Genomic DNA, 22,260 nt, shown 5'->3' with positions numbered 1-22,260 from the left:
GCTGGCGTGGGAGCACAGCGTGTGGTCAATCGCGGTTCATGGTATTATCTAGAGAAACAACCATGCTTTACCATTTCAAAGAGCGAAGAACATATAGAAATGGTTTATTGAGATTGGTGTGGAAGAACTTGACTGGCCTGCACAGAGCCCTGACCTCAACTCCATCAACCACCTTTGGGATGAATTGGAACACCGACTGTGAGCCAGGCCTTATCGTCCAACATCAGTGCCTGACCTCACTAATGCTTTTGTGGCTGAATGGAATCAAGTCCCTGCAGCAATGTTCCAACATATAGTGGAAAGCCTTCCCAGAAGAGTGGAAGCTGTTATAGCAGGAAAAGGGGGGACCAACTCCATATTAATGCCCATGATTTTGGATGGGACGAGCAGGTGTCCACATACTTTTGGTCATGTAGTGTAATTCAATCACTATGAAACTGTGACATCTCGAAATCACACTCCTGGCTTTTATATTCCCAGGCCTCGTTTGGATCACTCCGCTTCTTATGGTCCTTTGTGGGCCACATTTTCAAACCTCCAGTCCCACTCCAATCTCTTGGCACATCGAGGTGGATTCGCTTCCACATGGATTGGCGCTCTAAGCATGTGTGTAATCACCAAACATCTGAAACTCATTTAGAATATTTTGCAGAATTTCAGAGGTGAAATATTCCAGAGAGGGAGGCTAAAAGCCCTGACTAAGGGATGTTCTTTTCCTTTTCATGGTGTTGGAGTGTGGGGTAGTTTAATTTGAAGGCTATTCATCCCCTGGTCTCTGGACACCCTCCGGGTGGGATAGGGACATGTGCAATGATGTCTACCTGAAAAAGTGGCTGGGTATCCTTTGTTGTTGTTTGAATCCCAGATTGACCCATTAGTCTCACTCATTATCCGTCTGATCAGTTGAATGAATGTGTGTAGGCCTACTTTTGGTCATGTAGTGTTATTTAAATGCTGTCTGTCTTCCCAGTAGCCTACTTGGTGTGTGAACTGCTGACTGCTCATAAGTCGCAGTTGATTGTTGACCCATCAACCAGGATTAAGGGGCAGGGCAATTTGTGACTTGTTTTGGTAATCAGTGGCTGTATTGCCTCTCCTAGGCAATCGGCAATTACTACAGGGAGGTGTGCTCTTCACCTCTGCTAGACAATTAGCAATTTGTTGTAGTACTTCAGTCTCCCCTAGTTTCTCAGCGGCAGCCGTGTAAGCGGCGGTCGTGTCGCCGAAATGAAGACGGTTCTGCCGAGTTGTTCTGCCAAGTCGTTCGAGGAAGGAAAGAGACACCTTCCTCACCATTCTCTCACTTGAGTATTTTACCAAGTTATTTTCAGATTATCTAGTTTTGCTCTTTTGTAGCTTTGGCAACTGTGTGTGTTTTCTATAGCTGTTTGTTCCTTTCCCTGTAGGTTTTACAGACGCTCCCCACCCCTTGGCTGCAATCCTTCTAATTTAGTGTACCCTGCACGCACAACACGTGGAATTCCGGGTCTCTGGCAGCGTTTGGAACTGCCGATCTGCGGTCAAGAACAGAGAGTTCATCTCAGCCTATGCTGCCCTTCAGTCCTTTAACTTTTTGGGCTGACAGAGACCTGGATCACCCCAGAGAACACTGCTACACCAGCTGTTCCCTCTTCGTCTGACTACATTTTGGTGGCACACGGCTACTCATTTCTCCTACCTGGAGATTTTCTCTTTTCTCCGTCTCTCACCTGTCCATCTTCTCTTTTGAATTCCATGCTGTGACTGTCACTTGTCCACTCAAGCTTAACATTGTTGTCATCTATTGCCCACCAGGTGCCCTTGTAGAGTTTCTCAATGAGCTTGACACCTTGATAAGCTCATTTCCTGACGCTGGCTCACCGCTCTTAGTACTTGGTGACTTCAACCTCCTGACGTCTGCCTTCGAATATTTTCTTTCCAACTCTCTCTTTCCTGTCCTTGCCTCTTTTTACCTCACCCTTTCCCAATCCCCTCTTACTCACAAGGCAGGCAATACGCTTGACCTCATCTTTACTAGAGACTGTTCGCCTACTAATCTTACTGCAACCCCCCTCCAGGTCTCTGATAAGTGCTTTGTTTCCTTTTCTGTCTCCCTTTCCTCCAACCCTAGCCACTCAGCCAATACCCAGATGGTCATGCTCTGTCGCAATCTTCGCTCTCTCTCTCCTCTTCTATCCTATCATCTCTCTTTTCTGCTAAATCCTTCTCCCTCCTGATTCTGCCTCTATGACCCTACTCTCCTCCCTTTCTGCATCCTATGACTCGCAGTGTCCCCTTTCCTCCCAGCCGGCTCGAGCCTCCCCGCCTGCTCCGAGGCTGGGTGACTCATTGCGAGCGGGCAGCTAATCGTAAAATGAGGAAAACTAAACTTCACTCCCTACTCTCTACCTTCTCTTTCTCTGTATCTGCTGCTAACCCCACTTTCTATCATTCCAAATGTTAAGCTTCTGCCTCTAACCCTAGGAAACTATTTTCCACCTTGTCCTCCCTCCTTAATCCTCCACTTCTCCCCTTACTCCTCCCTCTCTGCGGACGACTTTGTCGACCACTTGGAAAAGAGAGTTGAGGATATCCACTCCTCATTCACTGAGCGTATTGAGTCCACTGGTCCCACTCACACAGAACTATCTGCTATGCAGATGACACTACTTTTCTCCTTCCCACCTTCTGACACCCAGGTGGCGGCATGCATCACTGTGTGCCTGGCAGGTAAATCAGCTTGGATGTCGGCCCACCACCTTAAGCTCAACCTCGACAAGATGGAGCTGCTCTTCCCCCCAGTGAAGGCCTGCCTGTTCAAAGACCTCTCCATCACGGTTGATAACTCCACAATGTCGCCTTCCCAGAGTGCACAGAACCTTGGCATGACTCTAGACAACACCCTGTCGTTCTCTGCCAACATCAAAGCAGTAACTCACTCCTGTAGGTTCATGCTCTACAACATCCGTAGAGTACGACCCTACCTCACACAGGAAGTGGTGCAGGTCCTAATCCAGGCACTTGTCATCTTCCGCTAGAACTACTGCAACTCGCTGTTGGTTAGGCTCCCTGCTTGTGCCATAAAACCCCTGCAACTTATCCAGAACGCTGCAGCACGGCTGGTTTTCAACCTTCCCAAGTTCTCCCATGTCACCTTGCTCCTCTGCACACTGCAATAGCTACCAGTAGAAGCTCGCATCCACTACAAGACCATAGTGCTTGCCTACGGAGCAGCAAGAGGAACTATGCTCAAACCCTACACGCGAACCAGAGCACTCCATTCTGCCACCTCTTTCCTTTTGGCCCTCTCACCGCTACGGGAGGGCAGCTCCCGCTCAGCCCAGTCCAAGCTCTTCTCTGTCCTGGCACCCCAATGGTGGAATCAGCTTCCCCCTGAAGCTTGGACTGCGGAGGCCCTGCCCATCTCCCTGAAAGCACCTGAAACCACACATCTTCAAAGACTATTTTAAACAATCCCCCTCCTCACCTCAACACCCCTCCCCTTCTAGCGCTGACTTTGCTGATAGCTACTTTATTGAGGAAAAGAGTACTTACTATACCTGTGGTTGTCTCACCTAGCTATCTTAAGATGAATGCACTAACTGTAAGTCACACTGGATAAGAGAATCTGCTAAATTACTAAAATGTTAAACGTCTGTAGCATTTATTCACATGGTAATTGGAGTCAGATTGATGAATGTAGTTTATTATTCAACATCATTTTAACCCAACTACACATACAGCATATGTACATGGTTTGTTAATGGACTTGCATGGAGGAACTTATCTCACAGAAATTCATATTCATTCACCAGACACATAAATTATAGTGGAGTATTATGTCAGAATACTGGTAGGGCTTCATCATGTCACTCCTCTCTGATCTTCTCCGATTATCTGATTCCTTCTGCCCATTTGCAAAACACACAGCTTATCATTGGAATGGGCTCTTAATGTAATGGTATAGTTGACTGGTGTATCAGTAGTGGGAATGTGAGAAGCTTACGGCTCTCATTATAAAGCTGCAGAAACATGGTGATCATTGTGTTTGCAGAATTCAAACACAACAAAACAGGTTGCCTTGAGAAGCCTAACGTGCTGCTTTTCTTTTTAGGGAAGGTTCTTCTAATGTTCTCTGAAGGTTGTCCCTCTAAGGAGTAATGTGCCCCTGCTCTAAAGATGATTCCATTTGCTGAAACTGATCCTCAATCAAAGGTCAATCTATGCTGCTAAATGGATCACAGCACTTGTGGAATATCTGTATATACAGTGGCTTCAGAAAGTATTCACACCCATTGACTTTTTCAAAAAACAATTGTGTTACAGCCTGAATTTAAAATGGATTAAATTGAGATTTTGTGTCACTAGCATACACACAACAGCCCATAATATCAAATAAGAATGATTTGATATTTTTTGAATTTCTTACAAATTAATAGCAAATGAAGAGCTGAAATGTCTTCAGTAAATAAGTATTCAACCCCTTTGTTATGGCAAGCCTAAATAAGTTCAGGAGTAAAAATGTGCTTAATAATTCACAAGTTGCATGGACTCACTCTGTGTGCAATAATAGTGTTAAACATTATTTTTGAATCACTGTACCACACACATACAATTATTTGTAAGGTCCCTCAGTCGAGCAGTGAATTTCAAACACAGATTCAACCACAAAGGCCTGGCAAAGGGCACATATTGGTAGATGGGTGAAAAATAATAACATATTGAATATCCCTTTGAGCAGGGTGAAGTTATTAATTACACTTTGGATGGTGTGTCAATACACCCAGTCACTACAAAGATACAGGTGTTCTTCCTAACTCAGTTGCCGGAGAGGAAGAAAACCACTCAGGGATTTTTGAATACAAAACCTTCTGTTTGGGGCAAATCCAACACAACACATCCTTGAGTACCACTCTTCAGATTTTTTTATATAAAATAATTCCCTAGTCCTTGCCGATGCAAAGTATATCCATAGCATGATGCAACCACTACCAATGGAATAGAGCTGAGCACAGGCTAAATCCTAGAGGAAAACCTGGGTCAGTCTGCTTTCGCCCAGACACTGGGAGACAAATTCACCTTTCAGCAGAACAATAACCTAAAACACAAGGCCAAATATACATCAACTTGACAGAGCCTGAAGAATTTTTTTAAGAATAATGTGCAAATATTGTACAATCCACGTGTGCAAAGCTCTTATAGACTTACCCAGAAAGACAAAGGTTATTCTAACATGTATTGACTCAGGGGTGTGAATACTTATGTAAATTAGATATTTCTGTATTTAATTTTCAATAGAATTTGCTAAAATGTCATTATGGGGTATTGTGTGTAGTTGGGTGAAGGAAAACATCTATTTAATCCATTTTGAATTCAAGCTGTAACACAACAAAATGTGGACTAGGTCAAGGGGTATGAATACCAACGATGTTAGGATGAAGCAGTCAGAGGTCACCAAGCGCAACATAGCTTCAGCGTGTAAATCAGCTAGAAAGATGTGTCGGCATCGATTAATTGTCTCTGGCCCCCTCCCAGTTAGGGGGAGTGATGAGCTCTACAGCAGTCTCACAACTCAATCGCTGGTTGAAAACTGTTTTCTGCCCCTCCCAAAAGATAGAATTTGTAGATAATTGGCCCTCTTTCTGGGACTCACCCACAAACAGGACCAAGCCTGGCCTGTTGAGGAGTGACGGACTCCATCCTAGCGGAGGGGTGCTCTCATCTTATCTACGAACATAGACAGGGCTCTAACTCCTCTAGCTCCACAATGAAATAGGGTGCAGGCCAGGCAGCAGGCTGTTAGCCAGCCTGCCAGCTTAGTGGAGTCTGCCACTAGCACAGTCAGCGTAGTCAGCTCAGCTTTCCCCATTGAGACCGTGTCTGTGCCTCGATCTAGGTTGGGCAAAATTAAAAATGGCGGTGTTCGCTTTAGCAATCTCACTAGTATAAAGACCTCCTCCATTCCTGCCATTATTGAAAGAGATTGTGATACCTCACATCTCAAAATTGGGTTACTTAATGTTAGATCCCTCACTTCCAAGGCAGTTATAGTCAATGAACTAATCACTGATAATAATCTTGATGTGATTGGCCTGACTGAAACATGGCTTAAGCCTGATGAATTTACTGTGTTAAATGAGGCCTCACCCCCCTGGTTACACTAGTGACCATACCCCCCGTGCATCCGGCAAAGGCGGAGGTGTTGCTAATATTTACAATAGCAAATTTCAATTTACAAAAAAAAAAACAATGACGTTTTAGTCTTTTGAGCTTCTAGTCATGAAATCTATGCAGCCTACTCACTCACTTTTTATAGCTACTGTTTACAGGCCTCCTGGGCCATATGCAGTGTTCCTCACTGAGTTCCCTGAATTCCTATCGGATCTTGTAGTCATAGCAGATAATATTCTAATTTTTGGTGACTTTAACATTCACATGGAAAAGTCCACAGACCCACTCCAAAAGGCTTTCGGAGCCATCATCGACTCAGTGGGTTTTGTCCAACATGTCTCTGGACCTACTCACTGCCACAGTCATACTCTGGACCTAGTTTTGTCCCATGGAATAAATGTTGTGGATCTTAATGTTTTTCCTCATAATCCTGGACTATCGGACCACCATTTTATTACGTTTGCAATCGCAACAAATAATCTGCTCAGACCCCAACCAAGGAGCATTAAAAGTCGTGCTATAAATTCTCAGACAACCCAAAGATTCCTTGATGCCCTTCCAGACTGCCTCTGCCTACCCAAGGACGTCAGAGGACAAAAATCAGTTAACCACCTAACCGAGGAACTCAATTTAACCTTGCGCAATACCCTAGATGCAGTTGCACCCCTAAAAACTAAAAACATCTGTCATAAGAAACTAGCTCCCTGGTATACAGAAAATACACGAGCTCTGAAGCAAGCTTCCAGAAAATTGGAACGGAAATGGCGCCACACCAAACTGGAAGTCTTCCGACTAGCTTGGAAAGACAGTACCGTGCAGTATCGAAGAGCCCTCACTGCTGCTCGATCATCCTATTTTTCCAACTTAATTGAGGAAAATAAGAACAATCCGAAATTTCTTTTTGATACTGTCGCAAAGCTAACTAAAAAGCAGCCTTCGCAAATGGAGGATGGCTTTCACTTACATTTACATTTAAGTCATTTAGCAGACGCTCTTATCCAGAGCGACTTACAAATTGGTGCATTCACCTTATCACTTCAGCAGTAATAAATTTATGAACTTCTTTGAGGAAAAGATCATGATCATTAGAAAGCAAATTACAGACTCCTCTTTAAATCTGGGTATTCCTCCAAAGCTCCATTGTCCTGAGTCTACACAACTCTGCCTGGACCTAGGATCAAGGGAGATACTAAAGTGTTTTAGTACTATATCTCTTGACACAATGATTAAAATAATCATGGCCTCCAAACCCTCAAGCTGCATACTGGACCCTATTCCAACTAAACTACTGAAAGAGCTGCTTCCTGTGCTTGGCCCTCCTATGTTGAACATAATAAACGGCTCTCTATCCACCGGATGTGTACCAAGCTCACTAAAAGTGGCAGTAATAAAGCCTCTCTTGAAAAAGCCGAATCTTGATCCAGAAATTATAAAAAACTATCGGCCTATATCGAATCTTCCATTCCTCTCAAAAAAATTTGAAAAAGCTGTTGCACAGCAACTCACTGCCTTCCTGAAGACAATGTATACGAAACGCTTCAGTCTGGTTTTAGACCCCATCATAGCACTGAGACTGCACTTGTGAAGGTGGTAAATGACCTTTTAATGACGTCAGACCGAGGCTCTGCATCTGTCCTCGTGCTCCTAGATCTTAGTGCCGCTTTTGATACCATCGATCACCACATTCTTTTGGAGAGATTGGAAACCCAAATTGGTCTACATGGACAAGTTCTGGCCTGGTTTAGATCCTATCTGTCGGAAAGATATCAGTTTGTCTCTGTGAATGGTTTGTCCTCTGACAAATCAATTGTAAATTTCGGTGTTCTTCAAGGTTCCGTTTTAGGACCACTATTGTTTTCACTATATATTTTACCTCTTGGGGATGTCATTCGAAAACATAATGTTAAATTTCACTGCTATGCGGACGACACACAGCTGTACATTTCAATGAAACATGGTGAAGCCCCAAAATTGCCCTCGCTAGAAGCCTGTGTTTCAGACATAAAGAAGTGGATGGCTGCAAACTTTCTACTTTTAAACTCGGACAAAACAGAGATGCTTGTTCTAGGTCCCAAGAAACAAAGAGATCTTCTTTTGAATCTGACAATTAATCTGGATGGTTGTACAGTCGTCTCAAATAAAACTGTGAAGGACCTCGGCGTTACTCTGGACCCTGATCTCTCTTTTGAAGAACATATCAAGACTGTTTCAAGGACAGCTTTTTTCCATCTACGTAACATTGCAAAAATCAGAAACTTTCTGTCCAAAAATGACGCAGAAAAATTAATCCATGCTTTTGTTACTTCTAGGCTGGACTACTGCAATGCTCTACTTTCCGGCTACCCGGATAAAGCACTAAATAAACTTCAGTTAGTGCTAAATACGGCTGCTAGAATCCTGACTAGAACCAAAAAATTTGATCATATTACTCCAGTGCTAGCCTCCCTACACTGGCTTCCTGTTAAGGCAAGGGCTGATTTCAAGGTTTTACTGCTAACCTACAAAGCATTACATGGGCTTGCTCCTACCTATCTTTCCGATTTGGTCCTGCCGTACATACCTACACGTACGCTTCGGTCACAAGACGCAAGCCTCCTAATTGTCCCTAGAATTTCTAAGCAAACGGCTGGAGGTAGGGCTTTCTCCTATAGAGCTCCATTTTTATGGAATGGTCTGCCTACCAATGTGAGAGACGCAGACTCAGTCTCAACCTTTAAGTCTTTACTGAAGACTTATCTCTTCAGTAGGTCCTATGATTAAGTATAGTCTGGCCCAGGAGTGTGAAGGTGAACGGAAAGGCTGGAGCAACGAACCGCCCTTGCTGTCTCTGCCTTGCCGGTTCCCCTCTTTCCACTGGGATTCTCTGCCTCTAACCCTTTTACAGGGGCTGAGTCACTGGCTTACTGGTGTTCTTCCATGCCGTCCATGGGAGGGGTGCGTCACTTGAGTGGGTTGAGTCACTGACGTGGTCTTCCTGTCTGGGTTGGCGCCCCCCCTTGGGTTGTGCCATGGCGGAGATTGCTGTGGGCTATACTCGGCCTTGTCTTAGGACGGTAAGTTGGTGGTTGGAGACATCCCTCTAGTGGTGTGGGGGCTGTGCTTTGGCAAAGTGGGTGGGGTTATATCCTGCCTGTTTGGCCCTGTCCGGGGGTATCATCGGATGGGGCCACAGTGTCTTCTGATCCCTCCTTTCTCAGCCTCCAGTATTTATGCTGCAGTAGTTTATGTGTCGGGGGGGCTAGGGTCAGTCTGTTACATCTGGAGTATTTCTCTTGTCTTATCCGGTGTCCTGTGTGAATTTAAATATGCTCTCTCTAATTCTCTCTTCTCTCTTTCTGTCTTTCTCTCGGAGGACCTGAGCCCTAGGACCATGCCTCAGGACTACCTGGTATGATGACTCCTTGCTGTCCCCAGTCCACCTGGCCGTGCTGCTGCTCCAGTTTCAACTGTTCTGCCTGCGGCTATGGAACCCTGACCTGTTCACCGGACGTGCTTGTTGCACCCTCGACAACTACTATGATTATTATTATTTGACCATGCTGGTCATTTATGAACATTTTAACATCTTGACCATGTTCTGTTATAATATCCACCCTGCACAGCCAGAAGAGGACTGGCCACCCCTCATAGCCTGGTTCCTCTCTAGGTTTCTTCCTAGGTTTTTGGCCTTTCTAGGGAGTTTTTCCTAGGGAGTTTTTCCTAGCCACCGTGCTTCTTTCACATGCTTTGCTTGCTGTTTGGGGTTTTAGGCTGGGTTTCTGTACAGCACTTTGAGATATCAGCTGATGTACGAAGGGCTATATAAAAATACATTTGATTTGATTTTGATTTGATTTCTGAAGGCTCTGTATCAATCCTCATATTGACTAGCTCACTACTCTGTGTGAGGTTACACAGCATATCAATGTCTGTATCCAGGTTTTCTCATAGTGTGTAAACACTTTTTTTAATTACTGGAGTGTGTCTGTTTTTTTCCATGACAAAAGAGACTGGCTCATTAAATTAAGAATAATTGGTGTGTGTATGTGTGCGTGCGCCTGTGTGTGTCCCCATGTCTGTGTCTGCTCATCCCTCACACAACCTTGTTCTAATCAGGGTGTGCTGGATAAGCAAACTGCGTAGCGTTAAACGTTATGAGCAGGGAGTGGAGTAAAGGTCTCAAGCAGGGGGCTATCTCCTCCTGGAAAGAATATCTTTATATACTGTTGTGTGTAGTTCAGAATAGAGTGGGAGGGGAGAGAAATTATGTCATGCTTTAACACTGACCAAATTGGCTTAATGGTTCACAGCTCAGTTTATTGTTATGGGAGAAATGCAGTGCTTATAGATGTGGTACATGGTCAAACTGACAAGTCTTTCTGGTCTACAGCAGCCGTCTTTAGAGAAAGACTTAGTTTTTCTTTAGAGTAACTCACCCTACATTGTTGACATAAGTGGTTTTTAGATACGGAGCGGTTGAGCCTTAGACAAGCTCAGGAGTGGAGGGCAGATCTCATAAAACGCACTGCCTCTTGTCAATGGGAATGAAACATTCTCTCTCTCCTGCTCTGTCCCTCTCTCTCTCTCTCTCTCTCTCTCTCCTCTCTCTCTCTCTCTCTCTCTCTCTCTCTCTCTCTCTCACCCACCCCACAGGAGAGGCAGCTCCATGCCTGGCCATTCATTGAGATCAATACAGGGGACCTGACCCACTACATGGCCCCACTGTCCTCCCAGACTGGCTTCCACCACACTGGCTTCGTTGTGCCCGAGCTCATCACACAGACAGCGGCCAAGGCACCGGTGACAGAGGAATCCTCGGACCAGCACAGAGGGATGGATATTGCAGGTACTCTAATCCCCTCCTCTTTCCATACAACCACTGAAACTGTCAAGCAATAAAGATGTTTTTTTTAGCTAGTTTCATAGCAAGAAAACATCAAAGAAGTTGAAATTAGACTTAGGGTGGCCAGTAGAGGAAAGAAAGACAAAAGCATTGAACTGTTTCTTCCTGAACAGCTTGTTTGACTAAGAGGTTTGTTTGAAGTATTTGTTACTTAAGTGAGTTTGCAGATCAACAGGCTACACCTCTAGTCTATCCCAAGGTAAGGCTGTGTGTTCGATTTCAAGAACTAACAAACAGCTAGGATATAGCTAAAGGTATTTTTCAACGGGAGCTGCACTCAGTGCCCCACCACGTTGATTACATCCAACAGCTGATATATGAGTACCTGTAATTGTTCTGTCACTGTAAGAACGTTTCTTCAAGCACAATTGGTTTGTCTTTTAAACTTGATATGGCCTTCAGTTTAGCACAGTAGCGATATTGACTTCGTCTTTGCACAAATACTTTTGTAAGGGAAGCGGGTTGGTGTGTGTGCGTTTGTGTGTGCGGATAAGACTGTGTGGGCTGTAATTGAGACAAAAGCATGTTTGTTGGTAGAATTTAATATTTTGTATTTGTTTAAGACTTCAGAAAGCTCACTGAGTTCAGTTTACTCCAAATGTTGACACTCTCTCCCTTTTCATGCATCTCCCTCTCCTTTCCTGTTGCTCCTTCCTCTCTCCCCTCTCTCTCTCCTCCCTCACTATCTCCCCTCTATCTCTCTCTCTCTGCTTGGCCCTGTCATGTAGTGAGGATTTATGGCAGTGTGGGAGGCTGTCTGGTGTACTGTGTTGTGACCTGAGGATCTTTCACTCTAAGTCTAAATTGCTTCAATAATCAATATGTCAGTCCCCCAGCGGTCTATAGCAATCAGAGTTTAAACAGTGGGTCAACACAGTTCTGCAATACTAACAGCAAGCATAAGCTGTGTGTGTGTCAAATCAAATATAGTCATATTTTATTTGTCACATGCTTCGTAAACAACCGGTGTAGTGACATGCTTACTTACAGGCCCTTCCCAACAATACAGAGAGAAAAATAGAGAAATAATAAAACGATGAGAAACTGTAACTTCGCTATATATACGGGGTACCAGTACCGAGTCGATGTGCAGGGGTACGAGGTAATTGAGGTAGATACAGTTGAAGTCGGAAGGTTACGTACACCTTAGCAAAATACATTTCAACTCTGTTTTTCACAATTCCTGACATTTAATCCAAGTAAAAATTCCCTGTCTTAGGTCAGTTAGGATCACCACTTTATTTTAAGAATGTGAAATGTCAGAATAAAAGCAGAGAGAATGATTTATCTCAGCTTTTATTTCTTTCATCACATTCCCAGTGGGTCAGAAGTTTACATACACTCACTTTGTATTTGGTAGTATTGCCTTTAAATTGTTTAACTTGGGTCAAACGTTTCGGGTAGCCTTCCACAAGCTTCCCACAATAAGTTGGCTGAATTTTGGCCCATTCCTCCTGACAGAGCTGGTGTAACTGAGTCAAGTTTTTATCACGATATCTATATATTTTTTCATTCGATAACGATAATTATCACGATATTAATCAAATAATGTTTAAAAGGTGCATATCTGCTTCAAACTCGAGAATGCCTGAACAAACCATGCTAGATCGAATCCCCGTGCTAACAAGGTAAAAATCTGTCATTCTACCCATGATCAAGCTAGTTACCCACAGTTCCCCGATAGGCCGTCATTGTATACAAGAAGTTGTTCTTATTAACTGACTTGCATAGTTAAATAAAGGTTACATTTTTTTTTATTATGTGAGCTACACATAAAATTATACTTGAAGGAAAATTGTTCCATGTTTGCGGCCAGGGAGCACGTACTTGGAGTCAATTAAATTGATAAGCCTCTTGAAACCTTCCTTTTCGACTGTGCTAATTAGTAGCATGTCCTTCGACTGTGCTAATTGGTAGCATTTGTGACGTCTTTGTCTTTTCGATGTTTGCTTGTAGGGCATAAATGCTGTCAGTGTTGACTGCTTCGGGCAAACATCCCTAGATTGGCTGGTGCTTGAGGGGCGTTTATCAATACCGTGGCGCGAACTCAAACTTCCTGCATGTTCCAAAGAGTGATTTTGCTTCAGATGTTGAAAAAGGTTTGTCGTATTACCAGACTTCGTAGCCGCCTGTCTACGGCACAATTTGCACCGAACATTGGTCTGCTCTTTGTCGGACTTCAAAAAGCCAAACCACTTCCAAATTACTGAAACAGTTTAACCCTTTTTATCTATAATTGCGTTGTTGGAAGCTGCTCCTTCTCCATGGCTATCACTGCCAATGTTTTCGCCGACATCACTCATTTTTCGTGGTTAATAGTGGCTACTCCATCACTCAAGGTGCTAAGTGGTTTTTAGTGGGCGTATACCTCTTCACGTGCATATTGTCACTTCTCCGCACGTTCCTGCTGCGTCACAGAGGTGAAATGGACTGCTGTACCTAATTATTCTATATCGACATTATTGAAAATGAATCTAAACGTTTTATATAGTTATTGAGGGAAGTAATTACCTCGATAATTATTGATATTGATTTATCACCCAGCCCTAGGATTGAGGTCAGGGCTTTGTGATGGCTACTCCAATACCTTGACTTTGTTGTCCTTAACTTGTTTGGGCTAGGGGGCAGTATTTGCACGGCCGGATAAAAAACGTACCCGATTTGGTTACTACTCCTGCCCAGTAACTAGAATATGCATATAATTATTGGCTTTGGATAGAAAACACCCTAAAGTTTCTAAAACTGTTTGAATGGTGTCTGTGAGTATAACAGAACTCATTTGGCAGGCCAAAACCTGAGAAGATTCCTTACAGGAAGTGGCCTGTCTGACCATTTCTTGCCCTCCTTGATCATCTCTAACAAATACAGGGGATCTCTGGCATGACGTGACACTTCCTACGGCTCCCATGGGCTCTCAGAAGGCGGGAAAAAGCTGAACGATGTAATTCCATCCCCAGGCTGAAACACATTAGCGCGTTTGGCAAGTGCTCTATCAGAGGGCCATTAGACTGAGGCTCGTGCATCAGGGGATAGCATGCTTTTACTTTCACTCTCTTTGTAATAAAAAACGATTTCCCGGTCGGAATATTATCGCTTTTTTACGAGAAAAATGGCATAAAAATTGATTTTAAACAGCGGTTGACATGCTTCGAAGTACGGTAATGGAATATTTAGAATTTTTTTGTCACGAAATGCGCCGTGCTCGTAACCCTTATTTACCCTTTCAAATAGTGTCTTGAACGCACGAACAAAACGCCGCTATTTGGATATAACAATGGATTATTTGGGACCAAACCAACATTTGTTATTGAAGTAGAAGTCCTGGGAGTGCATTCTGACGAAGACAGCAAAGGTAATACAAATTTTCTTATAGTAAATCTGACTTTGGTGAATGCTAAACTTGCTGGGTGTCTAAATAGCTAGCCCTGTGATGCCGGGCTATCTACTTAGAATATTGCAAAATGTGCTTTCACCGAAAAGCTATTTTAAAATCGGACATATCGAGTGCATAGAGGAGTTCCGTATCTATAATTCTTAAAATAATTGTTATGTTTTTTGTGAACGTTTATCGTGAGTAATTTAGTAAATTCACCGGCAGTGTTCGGTGGGAATGCTAGTCACATGCTAGTCACATGCTAATGTAAAAAGCTGGTTTTTGATATAAATATGACCTTGATTGAACAAAACATGCATGTATTGTATAACATAATGTCCTAGGGTTGTCATCTGATGAAGATCATCAAAGGTTAGTGCTGCATTTAGCTGTGGTTTGGGTTTATGTGACATTATATGCTAGCTTGAAAAATGGGTGTCTGATTATTTCTGGGTACTCTGCTGACATAATCTAATGTTTTGCTTTCGTTGTAAAGCCTTTTTGAAATCGGACAGTGTGGTTAGATTAACGAGAGTCTTGTCTTTAAAATGGTGTAAAATAGTCATATGTTTGAAAAATTTGAAGTTTTTGCATTTTTGAGGTATTTGAATATCGCGCCACGGGATTACACTGACTGTTGAGTAGGTGGGACACAAGCGTCCCACCTAGCCCATAGAGGTTAAGCCATTTTGCTACAACTTTGGAAGTATGCTTGGGGTCATTGTCCATTTGGAAGACCCATTTACGACCAAGCTTCATCTCCCTGACTGATGTCTTGAGATGTTGCTTCAATATATCCACATAATTTTCCTCCCTCATGATGCCATCTATTTTGTGAAGTGCACCAGTTCCTCCTACAGCAAATCACCCCCACAACATGATGCTGCCACCCCCGTGTTTCACGGTTGGGATGGTGTTCTTCGGGTTGCAAGCCTCCCCCTTTTTCCCCCAAACATAACGATGGTCATTATGGCCAAACAGTTCTATTTTTGTTTCATCAGACCAGAGGACATTTCTCCAAAAAGTACGATCTTTGTCCCCATGTGCAGTTGCAGACCGTAGTCTGGCTTTTTTATGTTGGTTTTGGAGCAGTGGGTTCTTCCTTGCTGAGCGGCCTTTCAGGATGTTCGATATAGGACTTGTTTTACTGTGGATATACATACTTTTGTACCTGTTTCCGTCAGCATCTTCACAAGGTCCTTTTCTGTTGTTCTGGGATTGATTTGTACTTTTCTCACCAAAGTACGTTCATCTCTAGGAGACACAACTCCTTCCTGAGCGGTATGACTGCTGCGTGGTCCCATGGTGTTTATACTTGCGTACTATTGTTTGTACAGATGAACGTGGTACCTTAAGGCGTTTGGAAATTGCTCCCAAGGATGAACCAGACTTGTGGAGGTCTCCAATTTTTTTTCTGAGGTCTTGGCTGATTTCTTTTAATTTTCCCATGATGTCAAGCAAAGAGGTAGGCCTTGAAATACATCCACAGGTACACCTCCAATTGACTCAAATGTCAATTAGCCTATCAGAAGCTTCTAAAGCTATGACATCATTTTCTGGAATTTTCCAGGCTGTTTAAAGGCACAGTCAACTTAGTGTATGTAAACTTCTGATCCACTGGAATTGTGATACAGTGAATTATAAGTGAAATAATCTGTCTGTAAACAATTGTTGTAAAAATTAGTTGTTGTCATGCAGAAAGTAGATGTCCTAAACGACTTGCCAAAACTATAGTTTGTTAACAAGAAATGTGTGGAGTGGTTGAAAAAGAAGTTTTAATGACTCCAACCTAAGTGTATGTAAACTTCTGACTTCAACTGTTTGTACATATAGGTAGGGATTTGATTTATTAGGATTCCCATTAGCCAACAACAATGGCGTCAGCTAGTCTTACTGGGGCCCGACAAATAGCGAAAATGACATTACAGAAAAAATGCTTTACAATTTACATACACGTTTTAATGTTGTGTGTGTGTGTGTGTGTGTGTGTGTGTGTGTGTGTGTGTGTGTGTGTGTGTGTGTGTGTGTGTGTGTGTGTGTGTGTGTGTGTGTGGTGTGTGTGTGTGTGTGTGTGTGTGTGTGTGTGTGTGTGTGTGTGTGTGTGTGTGCATCTGTCAGTTACACATACATGTCAGTACATACACACAACAAGTAGGTCACATTGGGGAGAGGCGTTGTGCTGTGAGCTTTATTTGTTTTTTGAAACCAGGTTTGCTGTTCACTTGCACTATGGAAGATGGAAGGGAGCTCCATGCACTCATGGCTCTGTATTATATTGTACATTTCCTTGAATTTGTTCTGGACCTGGTGACTGTGAAAAGACCCCTGGTGGCATGTCTGGTGGGGTAAGTGTGTGTGTCAGTGCTGTGTGTAAGTTGACTATGCCAACAGTTTGGAATTTCCAACACATTAATGTTTCTTATAAATACAAGAAGTGACGCAGTCAGTCTTTCCTCATCTCTTAGCCAAGAGAGACTGGCATGTGTAGCGGGTCTTATCTGGACCACAGGAGAACCAAAAAATGAAGAGCGACACCACGGCTGTCTTTTAGGCTTTTATGTTGATCTGCAATAGTATTGTGAAAAGACAGGACAGGAACACATCAGTCTCCAATGCATCATCTGACAAGTTGTTCTTTCTCTCTGTGTTTTCTCGGACTCACACAATCACACTCATACATAAAGCCATAATGTATACTATAAAATAATAACCAGTCCTTAATACAAAGAATGTATAATCTTAATTCTTAGACAATAGAACCATACCTGCAATAGTATTGTGAAAAGACAGGACAGGAACACATCAGTCTCCAATGCATCATCTGACAAGTTGTTCTTTCTCTCTGTGTTTTCTCAGACTCACACAATCACACTCATACATAAAGCCATAATGTATACTATAAAATAATAACCAGTCCTTAATACAAAGAATGTATAATCTTAATTCTTAGACAATAGAACCATACCTGCAATAGTATTGTGAAAAGACAGGACAGGAACACATCAGTCTCCAATGCACCATCCTACAAGTTCTTCTACACAAGAGCATAAAGAAATTGACTGGCATAGCCCCACATTAAAAGTATGTGATGGTGAGTTGAGAAGACAATCAGAAATACTGTTATAATGTTTTTCAAATGACTGCCATACCCTTAAATAACGGACAAATCAGGGTTTGGTGGGTGCCAGGAGAAGGTTAACTGCCCGAATGCATGCATATATATACACTGCTCAAAAAAATAAAGGGAACACTTAAACAACACAATGTAACTCCAAGTCAATCACACTTCTGTGAAATCAAACTGTCCACTTAGGAAGCAACACTGATTGACAATAAATTTCACATGCTGTTGTGCAAATGGAATAGACAACAGGTGGAAATTATAGGCAATTAGCAAGACACCCCCAATAAAGGAGTGGTTCTGCAGGTGGTGACCACTTCTCAGTTCCTATGCTTCCTGGCTGATGTTTTGGTCACTTTTGAATGCTGGCGGTGCTTTCACTCTAGTGGAAGCATGAGACGGAGTCTACAACCCACACAAGTGGCTCAGGTAGTGCAGCTCATCCAGGATGGCACATCAATGCGAGCTGTGGCAAGAAGGTTTGCTGTGTCTGTCAGCGTAGTGTCCAGAGCATGGAGGCGCTACCAGGAGACAGGCCAGTACATCAGGAGACGTGGAGGAGGCCGTAGGCGGGCAACAACCCAGCAGCAGGACCGCTACCTCCGCCTTTGTGCAAGGAGGAGCAGGAGGAGCACTGCCAGAGCCCTGCAAAATGACCTCCAGCAGGCCACAAATGTGCATGTGTCTGCTCAAACAGTCAGAAACAGACTCCATGGGAGTGGTATGAGGGCCCGACGTCCACAGGTGGGGGTTGTGCTTACAGCCCAACACCGTGCAGGACGTTTGGCATTTGCCAGAGAACACCAAGATTGGCAAATTCGCCACTGGCGCCCTGTGCTCTTCACAGATGAAAGCAGGTTCACACTGAGCACATGTGACAGAGTCTGGAGACGCCGTGGAGAACGTTCTGCTGCCTGCAACATCCTCCAGCATGACCGATTTGGCGGTGGGTCAGTCATGGTGTGGGGTGGCATTTCTTTGGGGGGCCGCACAGCCCTCCATGTGCTCGCCAGAGGTAGCCTGACTGCCATCATTAGGTACCGAGAGGAGATCCTCAGACCCCTTGTGAGACCATATGCTGGTGCGGTTGGCCCTGGGTTCCTCCTAATGCAAGACAATGCTAGACCTCATGTGGCTGGAGTGTGTCAGCAGTTCCTGCAAGAGGAAGGCATTGATGCTATGCACTGGCCCGTCCGTTCCCCAGACCTGACTCCAATTGAGCACATCTGGGACATCATGTCTCGCTCCATCCACCAACGCCACATTGCACCACAGACTGTCCAGGAGTTGGCGGATGCTTTAGTCCAGGTCTGGGAGGAGATCCCTCAGGAGACCATCTGCCACCTCATCAGGAGCATGCCCAGGCGTTGTAGGGAGGTCATACAGGCACGTGGAGGCCGCAAACACTACTGAGCCTCATTTTGACTTGTTTTAAGGACATTACATCAAAGTTGGGTCAGCCTGTAGTGTGGTTTTCCACTTTAATTTTGACTGTGACTCAAAATCCAGACCTCCATGGGTTGATAAATTGGATTTCCATTGATTATTTTTGTGTGATTTTGTTGTCAGCACATTCAACTAAAAGGCCTCCGGGGACGGGGGCTGGGATTAAAAAAAAAAATATAGGACAAAACAGACATCACTACATAAAGAGAGACCTAAGACAACAACATAGGATGGCAGCAACACATGACAACACAGCCTAGTAGCAGCACAAAACATGGTACGAACATTATTGGGCACAGACAACAGCACATAGTGCCAACTGTAAAGTTTGATGGAGGAGGAATAATTGTCTCGGGCTGTTTTTCGGGGTTCAGGCTAGACCCCTTAGATCCAGTGAAGGTAAATCTTAATGCTACAGCATACAATGACATTCTAGACGATTATGTGCGTCCAACTTTGTGGCAACAGCTTGGGGAAGGCCCTTTCCTGTTTTAGCATGACAATGCCCCCATGCACAAAGCGAGGTCCATACAGAAATGGTTTGTCGAGATCGGTGGGGAAGAACTGACTGGCCTGCACAAAGCCCTGACCTCAACCCCATCGTACATCTTTGGGATGAATTTCAACACCAACTGCGAGCCAGGCCTAATTGCCCAACATCGGTGCCCGACCTCACTAATGCTCTTGTGGCTGAATGAAAGCAAGTCCCTGCAGCAATGTTCCAACATCCTAGTGAAAAGCCTTCCCAGAAGAGTGGAGGCTGTTATATCAGAATAGGGGGGAACCAACTCCATATTAATGCCCATGATTTTGAATTGAGATGTTCGACAAGTAGGTGTCCACATACTTTTGGTCATGTAGTGTACATGTCAGTAAATACACACAACAGGTAGGTCACATGGGGGAGAGGCGTTGTGACGTGAGGTCTTGCTTTATTTGTTTTTTTAAACCAGGTTTGCTGTTCACTTGCGCTGTATAAGGTGGAAGGGAGTTCCATGCACTCATGGCTCTGTATAATACTGTACGTTAGAGAGAGAGAGAGAGCGAGAGAGCGAGAGAGTGTGTTTTCCTAATGAGAGAGAGTTCAGTCAGCGGTGCCTCGCTGTGTCTGTTGTTCGACTTTCCACCCAGACCTACCTGTGTGTGGTCAGCCAGCCTGTAACTCAAATACACCACCTTGGATGGTGGACTTGGGGGGTGGCCTTACTAGTAGTGTACATACTGCTGTACTGTGTGCTCAACGTCTCTCTAGACTAGAGGAAAGACAATACAAATCATGTGCTCTTTACATATGATGATGATCACTGCTATGTAAATTACTGCTTATTTCTTAACGCAGGAGACATACACAAGGATACTACAAAAATAGATACAAAATGTGTTTTTATTTTTTTTATGTTGCCACATATTGTAAATGAGATGATTAATATTCTCTGTAGGTCTTACACCTGTACCTCAGGGTACCTGTTTACCAGGTGTTCCAGTTTGAGGAGGGTGTGCTTTTGCATGTACTAAAGTATTTATTTGAACACCGGCGAAACGTTGCACACTGTGCATGATTATTCACAAAAGCTGAAATGTGAGAGATTGTTAGTCCAACTTGCACAGTAAGGTGATTCAATTTAGATCACAAACTCAATAGTTAATATTTACCATGTCGAGGGTAGTTATGGAAGTCATTTGCACCCGCATGCACTTATTAAACTGAAAGACACACAAACCAGTGGTCTACATGGATAAACATTACGTTTCCCTCGCACTCCGAAACTATGAGATCATGCAGTGCAGAGCCATCATCTGTCCTTGATGAGCTGTTTGAGCTGAACTGAGGATGTCTGGGTCAATATGACATTATTCTTATTATTATTACCCTCCAGTAGTACAGAGATGGCTACAGTATAATTTAGTCCTACTAAATGTAATTGATCTCTAATTGCTATATAATTACGCAACAATTATCACATCTTTAATGTAATTATGTAATTATTCCTACATATGATCTTGTTGTTTTAATCAAGGCTAATGAAAGGGGGGAGGTGTCAGGTGTGCTAGCTACAGCAAATGATTTAGTTTTACATATTGCCCTTAAAATGACATACTTACTGTAATTGATGGATCTTTGAAATGCTAACATGTCAATAGTGCATTAGGAACCATTACAATATAAATGCCCGTTTTTCCTTTCCGTGTTTTGCTATCTTACATAGTTCTTTAATCTAGAACCAATTAAGTTGTGTATGGAAGTAATATTGCAAATCTAAGTGTTTCTGCTTAGATGAGGATTCCCAATCAAGAATCCTCATTAAAACCAAACAGACTAATGTCAGTAAAACACAAACGTCAGACTGGTATTCTCTTCTTAATATAGAAAGATGCCTGCTGCAGCCTTCTGTGGATAGCGTGGGTAGATGACAGAATAGGTGTATTTAGTCTTTTTTTAATTCATTTTTTGTTGCTGTTGCTGTCACAGTCCCCTCCCCTCATGCTCCTCTTCAAACTCCCAGCCTGCCTCTGTCGTGTCTGTCTCTAATTACCTCCAGCTATCCTCCTTTTAAACCCCCCTCTCTTCTCCTCTCTTCGTTCCCACTGGGCCCAATTTAGCAACTAATATAAGCAAATGTTATCTAAAAGACTTTCCAAAGCATAGTCTGCTTCAATTTGGGAGCTTTGTCATGACTTATTTACAGTTTTTCGTGGGTGAAAGTAGTCAGGTTTCGTTGGAAGCATCTTCCTGGGGGCTTTCCGCCAAATTACCTTAAATAGACCAATTATTTCCCATCTCAGCTGCTGGTAGAACATAACCACTATACCTGGCATGGACATTTTCTGCAGCATGAGAAATGTAAAATACAACACACATATAATAACTCCATGGACCTACATATCCTCATCTCCTCCCTCTCATTGAGAAGGCTTAGGATGCCCCCTTAATAGAAAAACTCAGGCCTAATAAGGATCACTGCCTCATATTCCCTTGTTAGACCACATGGGTTTGCTGTGTATGGACTTGTTGGCTGGTAAATGGGATGTTTCTCAGCTTAATAATATGCCATAAATAACCCCATCATCAGAACCACTCTCATATAGACGTAGTCTCTGTATATTAGACAGGCTCAGATACGCTGAACCCTGGACCTGATAATGAGCTTGCTGTGAGATGGAGAGATCTGATTGGAGGGGGGACTTGTGTGAGGGGCTCAGAGAGCCTGTGCGTGTATTGCACTGTAGTCCCCTGTGATACTATATGGTCCATAATACAGTGTGATTAGTTTTTTGGGGGGCCATGAA

The 22,260-nt window shown here is 43.4% G+C and overlaps 1 protein-coding gene across 1 annotated transcript in view; it reads left to right on the top strand.

Moving 5' to 3' along the window:
• The window catches only part of LOC106565575 (testis-expressed protein 264), a 202,897-nt gene that overhangs the window by 167,048 nt on the left and 13,589 nt on the right, over positions 1-22,260 (top strand). The window contains exon 3 of the mRNA XM_014132849.3: positions 10,783-10,975. Within this exon, the coding sequence (XP_013988324.3) occupies positions 10,783-10,975 (193 nt within the window). The remainder of the gene's footprint in view (positions 1-10,782; positions 10,976-22,260) is intronic.

Source organism: Salmo salar, chromosome 12 (assembly GCF_965601325.2).
Source record: "Salmo salar chromosome 12, fSalSal1, whole genome shotgun sequence".
Taxonomy (NCBI): domain Eukaryota; kingdom Metazoa; phylum Chordata; class Actinopteri; order Salmoniformes; family Salmonidae; genus Salmo; species Salmo salar.
The sequence above is the reverse complement of the archived record's forward strand: the minus strand, read 5'-3'. Positions and strand labels throughout refer to the sequence as shown.